This window comes from Chiroxiphia lanceolata, chromosome 13, assembly GCF_009829145.1.
Source record: "Chiroxiphia lanceolata isolate bChiLan1 chromosome 13, bChiLan1.pri, whole genome shotgun sequence".
In the NCBI taxonomy this organism is placed as follows: Eukaryota; Metazoa; Chordata; class Aves; order Passeriformes; family Pipridae; genus Chiroxiphia; species Chiroxiphia lanceolata.
The window spans coordinates 9,767,721-9,790,339 of record NC_045649.1 but is presented as its reverse complement, the minus strand read 5'-3'; the positions used below and the strand labels follow the sequence as shown (position 1 = coordinate 9,790,339).

The window sequence follows — 22,619 nt, the reverse complement described above, 5'->3', positions numbered from 1 at the left end:
CATTAAAAAGATACACAAATGTATGTTTGTATGCATCTATATATGGCTGTGTATGTTTTAATGGAAAATCATGCAAAAGCACATGTGTACATATCAATACATTTATGGTAATGGAGTAGACCTTAGACTTTATGTCCAAGCTGGAACCTCTGTAATAAGTAGCACTTCCCCCTGTTACGTGATAGCAATGATTTGTACATTAATCTGACCAAAGGACAGGGAACAATTGATAAATTTGTATTGCTCTTCTAAAAATAAATCAGAAATGCTTTTTGACATTTAATACAAATGGCATTTCAATTGATTAAGGTGAGCAGAGTTGGGCACTAGAGAATTTTGCACTTACTTGGCTGACACATTGCTCCAAACAAGTAAGAGCTCTTCATTATTACTTTCCCTATTCTTCTCATGTCACTATGGTAATTGCAGTGCAGTGGTTGCTATAGCAAAAATGATTAATCCTCTGTTGTTGTTATCTCTGTGCTCACAGAGGCTTTTTATAAGATCTGCTTGTACTGTCTTTAGAGGAAATCATAGATGTTGTCTAGATTCTTGATAAATACTTGCAAATATACAGAGTTTTAGTAATTGTCATTTAAAATACTGGGAAACATTGCATTTTTAAAGAAATTTAAGGATTGTGATGGGACAATATGAAAATTACCTTTTTGGGGGGGGGGAACGAGATGAATGTGAGACATGTTATGGACACAAACCTGCTGTTTTCTTGTTAGTTTGAAGATTAATGACATATGTCTTTTAAGTAGTGACTCAGGAACAATTAGCACAGGATATTGTGCAGTTTATACAGTCCATTAATTCATTTTTACAGGAAATTAATGTCATAATTGGTATTTAACTGTGATAGGTTCAGTTGGATAGTGGAGTTTGATAGACTATCCTTTGTGATATCTGATCTAAGAATGTAAAAGTTTGATTAATCAGTCATTGATTTTGCTTAGTTAAGGCAAAGAACTTTGTTGTGGCCTGAATAGAAAGAGTAAAAATAGCTTTTTGAAATCAGACTGGATCATACTGCTCATGGTGTCCTTGTAAGTTAACACAACACAACTCTTCCTTTCTCCAGGTAGCATTTAGCCAACTCAGTTCTCTAGTTTTTTGTTGCCAATTGATTCCTTGGCTGCTGCTGAGTCTTTCTCTTCTCTAATTGATAAGGTTTGCCTTCACTCCTGCTATGACACTTGCTTTTTGACAACATATGGGTTGGGATTGGTAAAGTTCTGTCCAACTCCTTCAGAGACCTGAACTCAAATTTTTCTCATATTTAAAATCCAGTTATCCAAGTAATAATCCTAAGAGAATCTTCTCTGTTCTCCTCCCTACCAAATAATTGGTTTCACATATGTTAACTACTTTTATGACGTGGTAGAAATTACCACTTTTCTTGTAGGAAATAATAGCTCATTATTGCCAGGTAATTATGTTTAAACAGGACAATATAGTGCCTAACCTTTGGGGTTTTAGAAACCATACATTGCATTGTGCAAAATGCATTTCATGGAAAGATTTTTGTTTAAAGTAGACCTTCATTATCCTGCAGCTGATGGTACCTTAAATGCACTGCTTTACTGCCTGCAGTTGCATTTTGAGTTTGTACCTTTCAGTTTTGCCTATCGGCTTCATTTTAGCATCTGAATTTCTTTTTTCTTCAGAATGTTGCATTCTCAGATTTAGTAGCAGTGTGTCAAAGGAAAAAGTTAATGGTACATTTCAGTAAACAACCCTTCTCCTTTGAGCAGTGCATTGTGAAAGTACACAAGTGCTCCTGTAGTCAAAAAAGGGATTCTATAAGAACCTTAAGATGCAGGAAGACAATACTGCTGTGTTTGAAATGCTCTGCATATGAGGAAGACTCTTGTTACTGTGATCAGTTTGGATGAAAAAGATATAAAAGCTGATGGAAATGAAGAATTCTGAGAGACTTTAGATATGGAAGGGGTTCTTTTAAGTAACAGATGCACTTCAGTTCATCTGAAACAGCAGTGCATAAAGACATACCAAGTCAATAGAAGTTTTGAGTCCATGAAAGTGATGTTAGGAGCTAAATCTGCCTTATTTAATTGGTAACCAGCAATGCTGTTCAGTGATACCTTTTTGTCTTAATATGAGTCCTGTTTTTTAGATTTGTATCTTTTTGACAGTTCTTTCTAGAAAAAGATCCTGTGTTGAGTTTTAAGGTGATATCTCTGTTACTCCTTTGCTGTTCCTTTAAAAAAACAAACAACAAAAAACTGTAACAAAACCCCAAACAAACAAAGAAAATGTAAATTTGTTACAAATAGATGTCATTGCTCTACAGATTGCACCCATCTGACTACCTTAGTAACTTCACCACTGTTTTTTGCACTCATGGTGTGCATCCAAATATAGGACAGACATTAAGTTGAAGCCATTGTGTAAAGTCCACATAGGAAACTGCTGAGTACAATGGTTTCAAATTCTTTCAAATTCATCTCTGAGCCCTTCAGGAGATTATTTTTCCATGCATCTCATCCTTAGTGTTTGTCCCTAGCACACACTTATTGAATATATGCCATCATTTCATATTATTTCTTTTGCTGTTCATAACACTGCATTTCCTGCTCCTCAAGGCATTTGTCCTGCTGTGACATCCACAGAAATCCCCCATTTCTGAACAGTTTCCCATCCCTGAATTGTAGCTGGGTACAATTGTACCTATGGTGGTATGGAAAATCCAAGAGATGTTTTTTATTTTCCCTGAACTTGTACAGGATAAATAATATAATACAAATATTGTTGGATTAAATTGTCTAATTTTGCAGGAGCAAAATATTTTAGAGCGTTTTGGCACCTGTGAGAGTGCTGAGTGATGGGCTGAGACTGGCTGGAGTTACAGCCTTAGATGACAGGTGCTACTCAGTACTCTTAAATAACTTTATATGTGTTCTTGATTCCTTCCAAAATATAAACATTACTTCTGTTATTTCTTTCTCTCTAAGTCTTTATTAGGACTTGCATACAGTGAGATATTTTTGTCCACTTAGCTTTAAATGTCATTCCCAAACAGTGTCCATTTCTGAGGGGAGAATATTGGTTTCCCATATTTTACCAAAATCTTTCACGTGCTGCTGACAAATGCTGGTATCTCCTGGGAAGATGAATTGCTGATACTTCATGTTAAGTTTGTCCAAGGGGTTGTAGATTTAAGAATTACTTTGCTTTCTTTCCAACAGTGAATTTGGAGGAGTGGTGCATGTGCCACCTGCTTATTCATTCCTTGTTGAACAACTTCATCTCTTTAGGACTGAATTTTTCTTTGGCAGTGTTCCTGGTTGATATAATAGGAACTCTTAACCCAGGTTGAGTTGACCCAAGAGAGGCACTCAAATGGCTTGCCTTGATTCCTGTTATCCTCTTCATTTGTCAACACTTGGAGATTTGTTGCCATCTGAGCTTTTAACATGTGTAACGTCAGAGAAGTGCAAATGGCTCACCCAGATTTGGGAGTGTCTGTTTTATATGAAACACTTGGAACAAGCAGCTATCAGCAGGAAACTGCAACAGAAATTTCAGCAATGCTTATTGTTTGGGGAGGAGGTGTTCGTATTGTATTTAATATAGTTTCTTTTTCCTGCTTGTATTCTGGTTAGTCCTGGAATTTCCATTTGAGACAGAAGACAGCACTGTTGGCTCCAGTGCAGCCTGGAAGTCTCTGTGTGCAATTTGCTGGCACGGTGCCTTTAAATGCTTCTCCTGCAGAGGAACTGTGAATATGAATTCTTTGGAAGGATGTAGACAGACTTGGAGTCAGAATTGATTTAGTGTGAAGGAGAGGGTTATAAGGGTTTCTTTAATGTCCACAGAACTTTGAATCATCTATAAAAGCTCTTTACATCTGTTTTTTTGAAGTTATGATTCACATTTTCTAAAAGCAGCTGACATTGATTGTTTTAATAATATGTAATTATCTTAGTAATTCATTATAATTGTCTCTCATCATGACCATCTTGAACACCTAAAGGCAGAGAGTGACAAAAGAATTCTAATGATTTTATTACTTGAGAAGATAGATTTAAGATAATCAGCTTTCAAACAAACCTTTATTTGATTTGAATATCAAACTCAGTTGTACTGATTGTAAGCTTCTGGCCTGCCCCAGAAGAGTATTTTTTTTTTAGCACTACCCTAACAAGGCTTTTTCCTCCTTATCCTCTTACTGTTCTTCAGAACTGTAAATGAAAGGCTCATGAAAAAGGAAAATGAGAACTGGACAAAGACAAGAGGGAGAGATGTGAGCAAGCTAAATGTATGGTGAAAGAAAGAAAAAGCATATAAAGCTTCATTAGGCTGTATTGTATTATACAAGAGATGCCTTATCCTTATTTGGACTTACAATCAACAGCAAAGAAAAACTTCTTGGCTTTTATTGTACTATGATGAGGATTTTTCTTTCTCACTGTTTTCAAGAGAACTGAGGAAAGTGCACTGAAAAAGGTCTGTGATAATACAGGGACCACGGCTAGTTCTGAGTGTGTCTTCTCAAGAGAGAGCAGTAGATTCTCAGGGCATGAATGAGAACTTTGTGGTACATGAAGGGTCTTCATTTTTTGTTGCATGAGTTTTAAAATTATGAAAGCTGGACTGTTCTCACTGTCTTAGTCTGTACAGTTAGCTTTTCTCTATTTCACAGAATAGTTAGGGTTGGAAGGGACTTCTGGAGATCATCTAGTCCAACCCCCAATTTTCCAGAAAACAATTTCTTTTTATTTACCATAACTGTAATAAGTTATAGTAATTAGTCTTAGATCTAAAAAAAACCACAAAAAGTTGATTCTATTGTTTGTTTTTAAAGGAGCAGAAGTAAAATTACACTGTGGGAGAACTACATAGCATTCAAACTATAAAAGGATTTGGATCCTACACCCACCAAAAGCTGTCTTGCTCTTCATAACTACAGCTTTATCTTTCATATTATAAACCAGGTTTGAGGTGAGAGATCACGGTACCTGTCATCTCCCCAGGTTCCATTTGCCTTGGACAGTCCATGTTGGAAAGTGCATTGCACAAATATGTACAATGAATCTAATAAACCTTGAATCTGGTTGCAAAACATCACTTTTCTGACACCTTTTGCTATGTTTTTAAAGGAATTTGAACTTTTGGATTGAGGGTCTTTTGCCTATATTTACTCGTGTTAAGTAAATTTATAAGGATGTTTGCTTTAAAAGCATCTCTCCAATATCTCTTGATTTGGGAAAAAGTTACTATGTGTGGATTCTTTTAACTTTTTGCTATTTGTGGACTCAGTTTAAAGCATGTGCTTATACTACATTACCTCAGTGTTGCATTTGGAACACGGAACAATTTTTAATAACATTATGTTGGTTTTAATCTGATGTACAAGTTGTTTTCTTGTACATCAAAGCTTGTGCTTTCTCAATTTCACTCAAATTTACGTTTAAAATAGACTGGAAATACTTGAGCTATGTGGTTTTTTGCAAGTGTCAGCATTCACAATCACTGTTAAGATTTCAGCTGCAAGTAATTTCTCTGATACAACCTCTCTGTGCAAGGTGCTCCCACTGATCTGCACCAGCCATGGCTTTTGGGGTACTTTTGGTTTGGATTGGATTGCCAGGCCTTTGTAAAGATGGGCAAAGTGCTGGAAAGAATCCATGGCTGTTCTTTGAAATACAGTGAACAAGCAGTTGTAGGTAATGATTCTCACATGATTTCTAGATGGCATAAGACTGCTAATTTTGTCTTTACGTATTTAGACATAAGTACAGGTTTGCAGGTGATGAGTATGTGGGACTGTTCTTTTTCTAGCCTTTTCCACTGCCTATAAAACTTGGTCTTATTAACCATGTAGTTCCTTAGTATCACTCTAAAGCAAGAATTGTGTGTTGAGAACATGCTCGTTAACAGTTGAGTTTTTTCTTTGTGTGTCAAAGATGCTCTTAAGTTGAGCAGTGATAGCAAAGGACATTTGGAGTCTGGAGTATTTGGCCACATCTACTGCTACAAAAGATGCTGAAATTACAAATAAGAGTAAGCTTGAAATTTTCCAACAATTTGGACTGAGATCTTTTTAGAATCCATACAGTAATAGAAAGACTAGTAGACTCTAGGAACTGAGTGAAGAGTACAGAGGATCTCCAGAAATAGATTTCCTAGGTAGACCTAGGCTGAAGGAGATTATTAAAGACATGTTATGCAAAGTATTTTTTGTAAATATTTGAAACTACAGTAGGTCTGGTGGGTTCATCCAGCCATTGTCACCAATGCATGTTTGGTTATGTGAATATCTAATTACACTGAGCAATGTGCTAATGATACTCTTTTTGAATTTGTCTTCCTTTTCCTCTGTGGAGGAATTCAAATTCAATATCAGAGTTTGTAATTTATCTGGAACACCTGCATCTGGTGTTGGTGATGGCTTTGTGTCTAATTATGTGCAAGTTCCGTCCTTGCTGTCCTATGGATTGCTTATTCTTCAGAGTTCCAAGGTTGTTTTTGTCAATATACTGAACTGCTCCTGAACATTAATTACCAAGACTATCAAACTGAGTTATTGGCATAACAAGATGAATGTTTGCAATATAAGTAGAATCAAACATTTTATATTCTCCTCTGCTCCATAGTGTAATTTAAAATGAAAACATCCTTGTCCTTGTCCCTTTCTAAAAAAGAGGAAGAAGAGAGTATTTGAAGGTTCTTTGTCCTTGTGCGTTATTGAAAATCTTCTAAGATTACTTCAGGCTGAAACTTTTGTAGAAATGTGATTAAAATATTAGGGCTTAAGTTAAATTTCATATTCAGAAGACAGATTTCTGCAACTTAATTCTATTTTAGCAAACCCTTCAATATTCCCATATGATTTGCAAACTGAACACTGTCTTCCATTTACATTTAGAAAAAGCCTGCAGTCCAACATTTAATCTAGTTCATGTAAGCAAAGATTCAAGTAACATGTTTTAATTGTGGTTCTTGGATGATGCAGAAGGAAGACAAACAGCTTCAAAAGTTGGAGCTGATTTCAGACTGGTCAGATTTGGTAGCTGCTACGTTGATTTCTGTGCTCAGTGGTAGGTAATTCCCTCTCCCATCTCTTGGGGTGAGAACTTACTGGATTTCTATCACTTAGGCTACTCCACATCCTAAATTGTCTATCCTTGATAACAGAGCTGCCATGAGGATTTGGGAGGGGTTTAGTGGTGAGGTAGAATAATTCATAAGGCAGATGGGATGTAGGAGGCCACTAAAGGCTTGGCTTTATCACTTGGAGATATTTGGGGAAGTCTGATATTTTCATCACTCCTCCTCCCCTTATAACCCTACTTTCCATCTCCCAACTTCCTGATAAAATAAGGGAGGGACCTAGAAAATATAACTATGCATAGATAGATAGATAGATAAATAAGTAGATATACACACACCCCCTAAAAGGAGGCTCAGTTTCCTAGAAATATAAGTTGGCAGGCTGAGAAAGCATTTCTTGTAGTGCAGGTGAAGTATGGCAGAACTCCTAGGCTGTGTTCAGCAGGATATTGGAAAATTGATAAGGTGTTCAGTGACTTTGGCAGATGATCTAGTTTTTGCATATTAACTAAGGAGATTTCAAGTAATTTTACCAAATCCACTTGCCTAAATAAAGTGGTTTGGGTTTTTTTGCAAGACAAAGCACTGTGTATGCCTGCAGCCCTTAGATTCTCTCAGTAACATTTGCAGTTCGTACAGAGATCCATTTCCCACCACGTTCATAGGTTACATTTCTGAAACATGAGCTTTGATTTTATAGCCTGCAAAAGTGGAGTCCCTGGGATCTCCCTGAGCTGGGGCATTCTGTCTCTTTGGCAAGGCCAGGTTGGTTAGAATCAGGACTTGCAGTGGTGGTTATTAATTCAGCAGTTCTTGCTGCTGCTTTTTGGCATTTCCATTCAACTCCCCTCTGTGTTCCTCCTTCTCAGCCCACACAGGTAACTGGTGGTGGCCTGTATCCCAGTGCAGAGGCAGCATCTTTTGGGATGTGCTAGGCAGGGCTGCAAGGTCAACGTGTGAACACAGGGATTTCTCCTGGAGTAGATAATGAGCAGTAAATCAATTATTACTTTTTTTCCCATTATATGCTCTGTCAGAATTCTAGATGCAAATGGACATTGCTTGCTTAAACATTAAAAGGTCATTATTCTACTAAAGGTTTTGGAAATACATGGATTAAAGGTATTTGAAGAACATTTTTGAAAACCTGTTATTTACTCAGATTTACCTAATTCTGTAAGCCTGGGATTTATTAGCCATTGTGTTAATCAACTTTCTAACGTTGTTTTTTATGCTAAGTACAGATTAAGATATTACATGTGAACTCATAACTCTTCTTAAGGTCTTGCTGACAGCACAAGAGTTTAAAACTAGTTCAGAAAATTAAATAAGTTTGTGTGGTGGACTTGTGATGGCAGATTTGTATTAAAGGTAATTTTCTTCCCAACTGAACAAAGGGATTGATTAAATTACTAAGTACCTATTCTTCTAAATATGTCAGTAAAATTTAAAACTTTCCCTATATTAAGGGTCAAGATAAAATACGTCAGCAAAGGCAATCTTCAAACAAAAGATCCAAATTAGATTATTAGGTTAAGGATTTTGAATGGGTCCAGTTTATCTCATGTAATTTTTCACATCTAGAACAGTAATAAATTATTCACAGCTGATTACTTCTTGTAAACAGGGTTTCTGAATTTGCAAATACAAAGCTGACAGGGTTTTTTTTCTCTTTGACAGATGGGGACGGACAAAGTGAACATTTATTACCAGTTTGCGAAGATGAAACATGTCAAAGAAGTGCCATCTACCTAACTAAGCTGGGACTGGATCAGGTAATGTGAGTTTGGAATAGCAAAACCCAAGGAAAATACCGTGCTTTATTAAATAATATGAAATAGAAAAACTGTTTTTCGGGAAAGAAATGAAATTTCCTCACCTGTAATTATTGGATACAAGAGACTTTTATTTATTTATTTGTCTGTTCCCTATCTGAAAAATGTGGGTTTGGTGGAAGAGGTTACATACCTAGAATTTTTTTTAATGAATAATTCTACTCAGGAAAACGATGAATGCTTCTGAGGAGTTTCTTGATTGCAAACTACTGCATTCTAAGCACTATAATTGCCCCAGCATGAGATGAAAAACAAGGTTTGTGTTAAGAGTTGGAAACAGATCCAATTAACTCAAATAAGCTTCTTTAGTTTAACTTCGGGAGTTCTTTTATAGTAAAAATATATATATACACACATACACATATATACACAGTTGAACCAGCCCACACCTCTTACCCCTTATTTCTACTTTGTCTTTGCTTGAAAAAAGTGATATACAAAGACTTTTTTTAGGCTGTGTATCTTCAGAATTGGGCTTCTTTTAAACTACTGCAGACTCGTTTGTTCATGACACTGCTGGCTTTGAGGGGCATGGTCATAATTCATGGAGCAGATTACTATATGTTCATTTATATAAGTGTGTGATAGTCTGGTTCAAGTATTTACAGTGCCCTCATTTATAATAAAGTTGCAGCATACAGTAAATTAACCAAATATTTGTTGGATGCCTTAATAAATGTTTTACTAAATTCATGTTTATCAATGTGAACCGAAAGGCCAAGGTGAGGTATAAAGTACTTGTAGCTGACAGGAAAACCCACTGTAGTGTACTTACAAAAATTTACAGTGTGTGCCACACATGCTGCTAACAAGGTTATGAATTACTGATTATTCCCTTACTGACAAATTAAAAGTAGAATTTTGTGCTGATAGTAGTACCCTCTCTGATCTATAATTCAGAAGTTATCAGTGAACTTGTTACAGTCTGTAGCCCAAGTTTCAAGTGTAGATTTTCTCATTTAAAGAATCAAAATGTATAGAACACAGGCTGTATCACACTTTCCTACTAGTGAGGAAAATCACTGTATATTGGAAAGGAAAGCACACAGCTTCCAATCAGGTCAGGAAGAATAACTGGGATGGAATATACCATCAGTGTAAGACAGAGTAACTATAAATTTGGCAATTTATCTCTTTTAGCCCTCTGATCATGGCAGCTCTGTTCTCAGAAATCATGTTTTGCTGTGCACACTGTAGTTGGTTGGTTGTGAGTTGTTGGGGGTTTGTTTTGTTTTGGATTTTTTTTCTTACATTCATTCCCTGTAAACACAGAATACAGACAATAAATGATAGCATTGCTAGAGGCACAATGTTACAGGGGAGTCTGAGTTATGGGCCATAGCCTTTGTATTAAGCAAGTGGCTGCTCAGGTCACAATATCTGCATTGCTTCTGGTTCTCTGGATGAGCACATCACACCGGTTACATCCTGTAATGGGTGAGTACTGGGGTGCTCTTTGTCAAAGGACAACTGCTCTTCAGCTCTCAATTTAGTTACTTACTCTTGATAATATAAGAATTAAAAGGCAGTCGAGTTTTTCTGCTCATGTAAGTTTGAGACAAATATTGTAAATTAAAGTAATTTCACTGTAGAAAATCAACCCCACACAAACAGCTGGTACCACTGGGAGTTACAAAGCTGTTGGTTACCTGAGAGCAGTGGATGGCTGAGGGCCAGTTCTGTTATCTGTTGCTCAGGGTATGTTCCTAGAAGGAAGTGATGCAGCAGTGGCAGAGGAAGGTGTGGGTCAATTTGCATAATATCAGAATTTTTCCGAAGGAGAGTCTGTTATTGTTACCTGCTCTGAAGTAACATTCCATGTAGACAGTTTTGTCTTCCTTCATTATTTCATTTTTTATAGGAGTAAACTATTTAATTACTAATACGTCAAATTTTTAACCTATATTTAATGTATTTACTTAACTTAGCAATTTCACTGTGTAGTTTCAATTTTATAAAAATTTCCAAGGTAATTAGTTTGAGATAAAAATTAGCAGCTAAATATTGTCACGTCATTTTAAAAAGTGAGGAATCCAACAGATTCTCACCCTACTAGGAAAAAAAGTATTAAAAAGTATTAATACTTACCTAGAAACTTTAAAGCAATTTTCTCTTGATATTTTTAGAATGACTTTTTAATTAAAAATGACAGTATCAAATGGCATGCAATAATGACCTGTTCTGACCTAACCTTTTGAAAGAATTCTATCTAGAGTACTCTTTTCTTGCACTCATCTGGAGCTGATGGAGCTGCTTCTCTTAAAACATTTTCTCTTTTCTGTTCTGAAACAGTGGATAGTATCAATATCCTCATTCCTGTGTCTACAGCTTTTCCCATGTGTTGCAGGCCTCTTTCAGGTAGAAATCTATTCAAACATGTGAATTCCCATATTTATTTTGAATGTTTAATTTCACTGAATTTGGTCACTGTGAGATGAGATGACCCAGCTTCCAAGTTTTGACTAAGTAGGTTAATATTCATGAGAAATCTAATTATTTATTCTTTATAAGTATTAGAAATATCTCAGATAAAATTTTCTTCTTTTGGATCATGGAGCAGGAGTAAAGGCCAACAAAATACACACGAATGACATTAGGAGATACAGACCTACTAATGTTTTAAAGGAATGTGAATGTTTCCATGGCAACAGCAGAATTGCTGTCAGATCTGAAGTGGGATCCTATACACTGTTTCAGATTATGGCAGGTGTTAGGACACCTCAGACTTCTTTTAATTCACCTACAGTCTAATCTGAGAAATGTTTTAATGTCCCTGGTACTATTTATTGTAGAAAGTCTAGATACTGTGATATTCTTAGAGATGACTAATCCTTTTTTTAATTTTGCCAGGTATTTGGTATGATTTTTCATTTGTTTCCTGAGGCAAACAGTATTATTTCAGTGCCTTCATTTGAAAATTTCTTTGTGGGCTGGATGATTCTTATAACCTTTCTCTGTATAATGGAAAGGTTATAGCTTTATTCCTCTTGAAAATCTAGCAGCTCTGAAGTAGGACACAGTGGTGCATCCTACAGCAAACCCCAGGTCTTTGTGGTGTCATTCCATAGGGTAGAGAGGAATGTTACAGCATCGATCACCAGCTGCACTTGGTCAGTGCCAGAAGTTTTTCCTCATTCCTAATAACAGTTTAAAGGGGGGTGGGGTGGATTCAGCTGCTGTAATTGTCATAAATCTCAGGTTCTGCAAGATCCTCTCATCATTCCTAAGTTGCTCATCTTTCTCAAAGCAGCTGTGGGACTGTGAGCATTGAAAACATGACCTTTACTGCCTTGGTTACTTTTTCCTGTGATTCTGAATCAATGTTGGGGGTCATCATCTTCTGGGCTTTGAACACCATATTAATGGCGTAAAGTATAGTAATTTACTTAGTTTATTTTTATGTAATAGTGGCTGCTCAACTGTGGAAGGGATTCAGGTGACCTTTGTAGGCACTGAAAGCCTGATGCATCCTGAAATTGTGGGACTGTTTGTTATGTGCAGCTGAACTACAATGCACGTGTGCTGAGAGAGGGAGCCCCAGGGAAAAGGGCCGTGGCTGGGGCAGCTCTTTCAGGCCACCCTTGATGCTCATCTTTCTATAGGGTGGAATAATGCTTCTCATATAAAGTAGGAGAATCCCTGGCATTTCCACAAAATGTATTGGCCAAGAATGGGCACCAATTTCCAAACTTCCAGACTGGGTGGCCTGAAATCGGGCAGCTGGCGGGGGGTGGGCTTTGTGCTTCACAGGTTTCTGGATATAGTTTAAAAATGCACATGTTAATCCGACAGTTTTGGCTCAAAGACCTGCTACCAGGCTTTGAAGCCAGAGAAGTGCCTTTCCTAATGTATTGAAGAATGGGGACTTTGCAAGAAATGATCCCTTTTTTAGTGAAGTGGGGTGAATGGAATGAGTTTTAAATGTTTCTCAAATACCCCAGACATTTTTCAAAATGAAAAAGTTGTTGTTTTCACAGGGCAGTAGTAAAGCATTCTCTTTTCTACTTGTTGAAAAACAAATGTTTGAAGAGCTTAAAAACAAATTTTCAAACACTTAAGTACTTTTCCCTTTTTAGCCACAAAATCATTAATTGATGAATCAAAAACATCTATATAAATGTTTTAAGTAATTATATTAGTGTCATGCAGTGGAATTTAACAGAAAGTGAAGAAGTAGATCTGATTTCTCTGGCTGAATTTTATGCGTTCATTTAGAATTTCTTTTAGATACTCATTCTATTTTTCAGTCTATTTTCATCTGAGCTGTGTAGCAGAAATCATATGATCAGAAAACTGGAAAAAATAGCTTTGTGTGTCCTCATTATACCCACCTATTTCTATCTTAGAGTGAAAGAAAAAAATTGGTTTTAGTCTTTTCCTATTAAAATAGCAACAGCAAACATGAAGCTTAAAGTGTCTGGATTATCAAATACAAAAGAAGTAAGAGATTTATATTGTTGACAAACACATTTTCATTTTTTACCTTCTGTAGTGAAATATATGTCCTGAGGCACATGAACAATTAATCTTGCATTACATTACACAAGGCTGCAGTTCATAATAGAAATATTCAAAATGAGTCTCACCAAAAGCGTGGATTACTCTGAATTTGAAGTGTCAGTTTAAACAGTTCCATGTGGTGCTGGAATGTGATCTGGTTGTGCAGTGAACAACACTGATGTAGACCTTAGGATTGTAAAATTGCATTCTATGACTCACTCTGAATAGAATAAAAAGAAAATACCAATTCGTATTTGTGCCTAAAACTTCATTTTTAATTTTGCTTCTTTAAAGTAGTGTTACCATACGTGAGAACATTCAAAAAGTATGTGATGGATATAATTGAATTTCACTGCAATGACTGTGTGAATGATACCATGTAAAGTAAAAGCTATATTATATTTCATGGTTCTGATTTCAATCAGTGTTCTTCAAAATTACAGTATTTGCAATAATATTGTATCATCTGTCTTCTACATGACAAATAAGTGCTAAGAAATCTTGCCTTTTGAAAAATTTCCCTCGGGTTGAGTCTTTTTCTTCTTTTCTGTTTCATAGATTTTTTTTTTTCCAAACCTTACAGTAGCCAAATAGACATGTGTATGTCACGGGGTGTGGGGTCCAAATATGTTTCATTTCAACTTTGAGTTTTCAGCAGAAGTGCAGTAGATCATCACTGCAGTTCAAATGTCATCACTTACGTGGGCAGACATGCACTGAGTGTGTGCAGTGTTGGGCAGAACTGTTCCAGACTTCTAAGCCGCTTGTGATATCCAAACCAAGTTGACCTTAATGCGCTTCTTCAGTAATTTTGGGGGCTTCTCTGATATGCCTGTGGCTGTATGTAATCTTAAGGGACCAGTCAAGTGTCACACACGATTGCCATGTGGCAGGAATGTTGTTGATTACTGGATTGCGTTAGTGAGGGAGTCTTTCCACAGCAGGAAATGATACTCATGGATCTCATTCTGGTTCCTGAAATAGCTACATTGAGGCTTGGATGAGAGACATGTAAGATCTGTTAAGTGCTTTTGATGTTGGTGACAGTGATCCTTTAAGATGGCACCCTTCTGTCCTTTTGAAGGCATTGACAGTTAGTTGACATATAAAATTACTTTTGACTTTAAAAATGGCACTGAATTTCTCTGTAGCATTGAAATATTAACTCTGGTACTTCAGTTTCATACTAACTTGTAAAATTACTTTGATTTTAATTAAGATAAGTTCCTATTTAGCACCTCTGCAACACTTTGGAAAGTAAGTGCATTTCTTGTCCTGGAGAAATTATATTTTGCATTTCTTTTGTACTTTCAGTTTGATACTTTAATCTTAATTTCTTATCAAACATTTCAGTATCTGATGCTGCTGGGGAGATAGGAGGGGAATTGAAGCTCTTGAACTTCTAAAAATCCATGAATAATAGAATCATTTGAGCTGAAATGAACCTTAGGAGATCCAGCCTCCTGCTTTAAGCAGGAGCAACACTGAATTCAGATATGAACTGTCCTGAAGCATACTGATAGTATCCAGAAATTTTGATGAGGGTGCTTCAGTCCTCCAGCTTTAATGATGCCTACTGCTTGCAATTCCAGGGGAAAAAAATGAGACTCAGGATCTCAAGGCCCTGATGGTTTGGGCTTATCTACACTTAAGAATTAGTATAGATTCCAGGCAAGCCTGAATTTCAGTTAAGGTGTTCCTGAATATCTCCGTATATTGGACACACTCCAAAACACGTCCTTTATTCTTACAACCTTAACTACATTTTCCTGTTCAGGGATAATTTAATGCATAGAAATTACTCAGATTAATTTTTTCATTTGGTGACAGATTTAGGAAATAATCCTTATTTCCTCTATGGAAATTTGTAAATGGCTAAAAATCCTGATGAAGTTCAAAAAATGTCAGCTGTTTTAAATAGAATTACCTTGTTTAAATAAATAAAATTGATTGCTTTATCTAACTGTTGGTTTTTTGTTTTATTTTACAGTGGATTCCTGTCTTGCAAGACTTCAGAAATAAAGACACAGTCTGGGGCTTTGTACCATATCAGAATGACAAATCTTCAACAGAAATTTCATTTCCAATTACTCTTCATATTGGAGATTACAATATGGATGGCTACCCAGATGCTCTTGCTATACTAAAGAACACTTCTGGAAGGTAGAGTACATGCAAACCTAGAAATAAAACTAGCAGGTGCATGTTCCATCATCAGTCATACAAATTACTAACTTCAGTGCATCTCATTCATTTTAACAAGTGAACAAGACTTTGATCTCTGTTAAGCGTTTCTCTTTGTAAAAAGGGACTGTGACTCCTTGTGAGGAATTGCACCAGGGACTGGAGCATGAGGCAGCATTTTAGGTGCTCCTCCCAGGAGCTGATTCCCTCCCTTTTCTTTCCCAAATCATCTTCTGTAAAACCCTGATTTCAGTTTTCAGTGCTGACTGGTAACACCAGGCTGGAGCGTTGGGGAAACTGCTCCACGCTGTCACATGGAGTGAACGCTGACTGGTGACTCTGCTGAAGAATGCAATAGTGGTTTGTCCCTTTTGAAAGACACAAAGTTTAGATAAACCTAATAATTTACCAGTGGTTCTTATATTGTCCAACTTTAACTGAAAATAAATAGCACACACATCCAACCTCCCTCCCCCACCCCCAAAAGGAGCTTCTAACCCTTCCTATTAAATTTGTCAGTGTAATCTTTGACCTCCCTTTTTTCTCTTTTTTTCTTCTTTACTTGCTTTCCCAATATTTTGTATTGCTACCAGCTGGTGCTGTATGATAGAGGGCACGCAGGGATGCTTACAGGGGGACTATTGTACCGTGAGGAGTTAGTGATCCACATAACAGCTGACCCGAGGAGGTGCATCCCTGTGCTGTGCCACGGCTCCGGGATAAACGCGGCTGATCGTGACGGAGGAGCCTGTGGGCAGCTCTCACCTGGCACCTGCTGATGGGACTGCTGGCATGTCCTTATCGTTACCTTGAAGTGAAGCAGCGTGTTTTCATGTGAACATCCTTTTGCTTGACAGTAGGAATGATAAATAGCTTGTTTATTCTAAGGAAAACTTAAAAGAGCTCTGGAGACCATGATGCCAGTGAACCTCAGTACAGACAGGAGATGTGCAGCGTGCTGTGCCCTGACTAGAGTCTGTCTGATGCTGCACAACTGGTTTTCTCAACATCTGAAGAAATGTAAGGTTATTTATGCTATTCCATTTTTCTTCTTCACGTCATTGCTTGTAAAAAGTATTTTAACCAAAACCTTATGTATTGGTTAATGTAATGGAGTCTAAATATCTTCCTTACTACAACCTTTGACAAATACTTGCACTAGTGCATTACAAGGCAAAATAGGTCTGTCTTACAGGTGTATTTATTGTCTTCCTCTGTATGGTATTTTGGATAAGCTTGGGTGCAGGTTCATACTTTGAATTCATAAGGAGAAGAACTGAGGAGCTCACTTTGATGCTTCAGACAGTGTATATAAAAGAGAATTCAGCACTGAAGTCCCGGAAGTCAATTTGGATTTTCTAGGGGTTGCCTAAACATGAGTCACCCACTGACATTTTTGTGTTAGAGTTCTTCAAATGCTGACACACACCTAAAAATGACCCAGTTTGAAGAGTAACATGCTTGTGTTCAGCCTGCGTGCTGTGATTCAGAGACAAGGCTGTGAGCAGCTGAGCTCTGTCTCTGTAGCTCTGAGCCTTAAAATAACCAGCAGAGCAGGTGTTTTGTTCAGACATGGCAGACGAGAAGGAGGATGCTGTTACTGCCCAGGACTGGCATAGCAAAGTTAAAGCTCTCAGGCCCTGAATGGCAAGTTTTTCACTCCATACCTGCCTCAGTTGGGAGTTTGCATCTTCTATTCAGCAGTCATTGAATAAAGACTGAAAAGAGTCAGAGAGCAAACTAGAGCCAGTGTCTTTCCTTTGCCATAGGAATACTGTGACGTCAGGAAAGTTGTTGTCTTTGGTTTTACCGAAGTCCCAGAAATCTTGTGTTTTGAGCTGTACATAGGCTGTCTTCTAGTGTGTGTCCTGATAGCTACTGGACTTCAGAAGGACTGCCTGAAGATTTATGGAGCTCAGAAATTTATTTTAAGTTATTTTATCTTTTAAGATTCTTAGGAGCCTCTGTCCTCTGGCTGGTGTAAGATTATGGCAATGTAATATCATGTAAAAAAGTTTAAAATAGTTTGTAAATAGTTACTCCTGTAGAAGCCCAGGAAGTTACCTATGTCTTGTTGCAATGAAGTGCTGTGATACACTTCTATCTCTATTCTCCCTGCTTCTGCAATTTTTTCTTATTCAGCTGAGTGCATTTAAAATTAATTTGAAACTTGACATAGAAGTTGAGTGACACAGTAAGGCATAAGGACTGAAGGTACTGGCAGATGATTTGACAAGTTATTGAAAGGGAGGTTCAGGAAGATGAGGAAGTCTGGCAAAAACAGAGTAACTAACCTAAAAAAGAAGAAATGCATTGCATGTTAACATTGTATCTATCCAATATTTGTAGAAAAGTAACAGAAACGTGCTTTGTACTTTGGGATGGAAATGAAAGGCACTTTTTTTTTGCACTCACTATGGAATGTCACATTCATTATTAATTCATTGTTTCTGAGAGACTTAAGCAAATACTTCCTTTTAAAATGTGTAACTGGGTCACTGATTGGAGAGAATTAAAACAGTGTGGGAATTAAATTAAAAGCTGTCCTTAAATTAGAGCAAATTAAAATGAAAACCTTATTTAATCGATTTTAAACACTTCTGGATCAAGCTGTTTATTTCTTTCTCTGAAGCCTTTCATGCTACATCTACAGATCTAATTTCAGTGATTGATTACTGTGATTAAATGATAAAAGTATTTTTGTAAACTCTTGACCTCAATCTGTGCTGTCGTCTGGGAAGCCTGGTTTCTAGTTGCTGTCTGTAACATAAAGAAGTTAAAGGAGGCAGAAACAATTTTGTTCATCTGAAAATATACCCATATGTGATAATGGAAGAATTAAAATCAATTATATGCTTCCATCACAATTCAGGAAAGTACTTTCAGATCAAATCCTTACAAATACCTACAAAAGACTGAAATAAAGATATAATGGTTGGACATACATCAGTTTACTGTCCTGCCATGTGGGCAAGTCAGGAAAATGAGTAATAGCTTCAAGTATTCTCAGAGCTATTGTAGGATTCTGCTGTTTCATCTCCTGCCATATCCCTTTGATTTCAAATTACAGTGTGTAATATTCTGATGTCATGGAGACCTTCCTTGCCAGCAACAACAAAAAAATGAAATCTCACTTGTGTTTGCAAGTGTTGAGAGGGTTTGAACCCAGAGAATCAATAAATTCCAACAGGTGGAGATGCTAAATTCACAGTAGGTTCTTACATGTTTATATGTTCAGTATGTTTATATGTTCTTTTAACTTCTGACTTGAGTCAAAACCTGCACATAAGAATTCAAGTCCAGAAATTTTTCTTCAGGCTACATACATACATGAATTCTGTATTAGAAGTGATGTGTGTATATAGAATAATAATAAGTGAAGGGATTTTATCAGTAATTATTAATTAGTTCATCTGTACTTCCTGTCTTACATAAATGTATTCATTTTTTCACATGCTGGGTTTTTTTATATTGACTCTGGTGACATTGAAAGTGTAAGTTACTGTATGTGAGTTTATAAACACCTTTCTCCCATCTAATTAGATGAAACAAATTTTGTTTAACACTTGTTTCCAATTAGATGCTAATAATTGGCGTCTTGCATTGCAAACATGTAATCTAAGTCTTTTCAATTCCACTCTTACTCAAAGGGAATGTTTTTCACTGGTAAAATTGGAAATACCTTATCGCTGTCTGACACTTGATAAATAACAGTAAAGACTGAAACTTGGAGATGAAAAACAACTGGATATGGACAGTTTAATAAAAAACTTTCGAGTATGATAGACTTCTAGAAAGTTTTCTAGGTGTTCATGCTCAGTTTTAAATTAATGTATATGTATTAATCCTTTATATGAAAGGGCTCTTATTTGACCAAATTATCTCTTCCTAAATCATTGTTAGTTGTCACTTGTCAGAATTAAGGTTGGATAGAGGACTTCTTTTAAATGTAGGATTGACGAGCACCTTGTAATTGAGCAAATCTAAAAAGCAGAGGCAAATTCAATTACTTTGAATGTCTGGAGTGAGATATAAGTCATTTCGATGTCCCCAGTATAACTGTAAATGAACTAGCCTTAAACTGACAGCATGAGAGATGTATGAAATTAGTAGTAAATATTTAATTCTAATTGCAAAGAAATATGGTAATATAAAACTGAGATAAGTCTTCAGTCTTTCTTTGGTGTTAAGCCCCACTCATAGTTATTTACCTTGAAGCATAGATGACTTTGGTCAGAAGGTTCCAAATTGTAGACAACTCTATCCCGAAGTATCAAGTTATGCAGGAAGTAGAAAATTTAGCTGCCATTCTGCATTGGTGTGTATACCTAAATATTTAGAGGGCTGCAAATAGCATGTGAAGGGCAGAGTTCTTTTACTCTCTCTCTTGTCAGTATTGAAGCTGAATTGTTTGGTATTGACTGCTGCACATTTGAATAGCACCTTAGCATTGATTTTTAAGGTTTTACCATTACAGCAGTGTCTGTCTTTATAGGCTTTCAAGGGCATCATTTTCAGGATGCAGATGATCATCTTCATTACAGGGAGATTTTTACTGATGGTAAATCTTCAAAATTTGGTTCGAAATAATAGGAAGGTCATAAAGTTGCTCTTATTAGTTGTAGTATATAGGAGAAATAAAGCGTGGAGGTAGATACTTTGATTCTAGGGATGCTTCTTTATTAAAGGTTTAAATAATACAAGGATTCAACTGGCAGCTCATAGGTTAAATACAGATGTCAAGAGTTCTTCCAAGAGAGAATTGAAGAGGTGAGGAGGCAGCAAAGAGCTGATTGCTCTTCCTTCTGCAGACAGTAAGGCCCTGCAACTCCCTGTTGCTGCTGCACGAGCCACACACCAAGATTTCATCCTCCCTTTCTGAGATGTAGCACATGGGACAGGAGGTTCTACATCTATGAATTTATTTATTTCCTCTACAAGATGGCTCTTCTACAGTGCACTTCTTGGGTCTTCAGCATCTGTTTAGGTTTTGACATTGCTTTTTATTTCCTACTGTTTGTCTTCTGTTTCTCTTGTTGATACAGAAGGGTGAAGGAAAGTGGCATTTCCATGCTCGGAGCTACTTTGATTAATGTTTTTCTTTTTTCTCATAGTGCAGATGCAAGGAAAGGAAATAAAAAAGGTTCCTGTAGTAAATAAACTTCTTGTGTCGATCCATTCACAAGGCTTATAATTTAGACTTGAACAATACTCTGTACAAGTGTGTAAGGCAAGCTTGACAGTCTTTTGTCTTTTAAATAACTATCATCCAGATAATTTCTAGCAGTTTTTAAAAAATCTGAACTGAAAGAATCTTCGTGAAACTTCCTCCAAATTTTAAAAAAGTGTATGTCAAGAGATGAAAAAGAGAAATTGAAACAATTTGCTTTGCTCAGGTTGTCACAACTTGTAGTTGGCTATTCTGATGTAGATACTTAGGTAATACATGAAATGAATGTGAGCACTGAAGACTTTCAAGTTATGATTATGAGTTCTCAGATACAGATAATACAACATCTTAAATGTTGCAGATTACCCCATTTCATTTTGGCCGTGCATTTTGGCCGTGCATTAATTCAAGTAATTTTCCTAAGGAGCAGTGCTTGTGTGTGTGCATGTGCGTGACTGTGCATCCTGGAGGCACTGGATGCCACTAAGACACAGAGAACCCCCCTTGCTGTCCCCATCCATTCAGCAGCGTGTCCAAGGTCACACTGAGGACGTGGTTTGGTTGTTGCCCTGGGCTCTGACACGCTCAGCTGGCTTTGCAGAGCACTGTCTGCTCTGGCTCCTGGCTCTGCCCCCAGAAGGAGAGGAGGAAACTTCATCTATTGCCATTGCCAAGGCAGTGATGGATTCTAGCCGGCTCCCAGGATACAAACCTGCCCAAAGAGTTGGACTCCTGCTTGGTAAAGTCTGAAGGTTTTCCCAGTTCCAGTAGCACTGATAAAGTCTCAGGGACAGTGTATAATAGTGCTGATCATCAGCCTCCATGTGTGAACCTCCGGTGTCCCACTGACCGACGGCGCCTATTCGGTATAGTCTTTACAAGGGACATTTTTCTCCACTAGACCGGCTGCTCTGGTTCGTTTCTTTGCTCCTTGTTTCAGTATTACAGCCTGTCTTTGTGTCTGGATTCATTATACCTCAGCAAATACCCAGTTTGGTTTGTCTTATCCTATTTTTACTGTGCTATTTGGCTGGGGTTTGTGGTTTATATTTTGCTTTGAAACCATGGAAATCATACCAATAGAGATTTGCTTTAATCTTACATTTGTTTAAAACATCATGCAACGTGTAAGAAAATTTATTAGTGGAGCTGGGATGGGAAGAGATTGTCATAAAATAATGAAAAAGCATGGACATATTTTGAATAGTGTTTAAGCTGCAGGACCATGGAGGGATTAAGGAAAATGGCTGATAAGTGCACTTGTACTTGTTTCAAAATAAAGTAAGGCTATGTTTAGTCCTTTGAGTGGATGGTAATTAAATTATTCCTGCTAATTTGGACCCATTTATTTAGTGTATTCATTGTTTTAAGTCGGGCACAACATAATGATTGTCATTCGGTCTGTAAAGTTCTTATGGATTTTCAAGTATCCAGGGGCTGCTGGCTTTGTTGTTATTATATTTAACCCCAGCACATTTAAACTATTTAATTACAGTATTTTTGTAATGTCTGTTATTTAGATTTTATCAATAATAAATTGGTTTATATACATGTGTGTTTTACAGCAATCAACAAGCATTTTTACTAGAAAACGTCCCCTGCAACAACGTGAGCTGCAAGAGTGTCCGTCGCATGTTCAAAGTGTTCTGGGAGCTCTCAGATCTAAACCAGATCAAAGACGCAGTGGTAGCGACTTTCTTTGACATATATGAAGATGTAAGTTCAGCTCTTTACCCAGAAAACAGTCTCTGTGTGGCTGTGCCTGTCCCTGTGCCCCGGGAAGGCTGCTCTGCACGAACATTGGCTTTGCAGCACGTGGTTACCTGTGGGTGGACCACTCTGCCTTA

General features: G+C 37.0%; 1 protein-coding gene across 1 annotated transcript in view; it reads left to right on the top strand.

The window, feature by feature from the left end:
* The window catches only part of ITFG1 (integrin alpha FG-GAP repeat containing 1), a 72,467-nt gene that overhangs the window by 26,807 nt on the left and 23,041 nt on the right, over window positions 1-22,619 (top strand). The window contains exons 9-11 of the mRNA XM_032701548.1: window positions 8,764-8,858; window positions 15,409-15,581; window positions 22,338-22,488. Of these exons, the coding sequence (XP_032557439.1) occupies window positions 8,764-8,858; window positions 15,409-15,581; window positions 22,338-22,488 (419 nt within the window). The remainder of the gene's footprint in view (window positions 1-8,763; window positions 8,859-15,408; window positions 15,582-22,337; window positions 22,489-22,619) is intronic.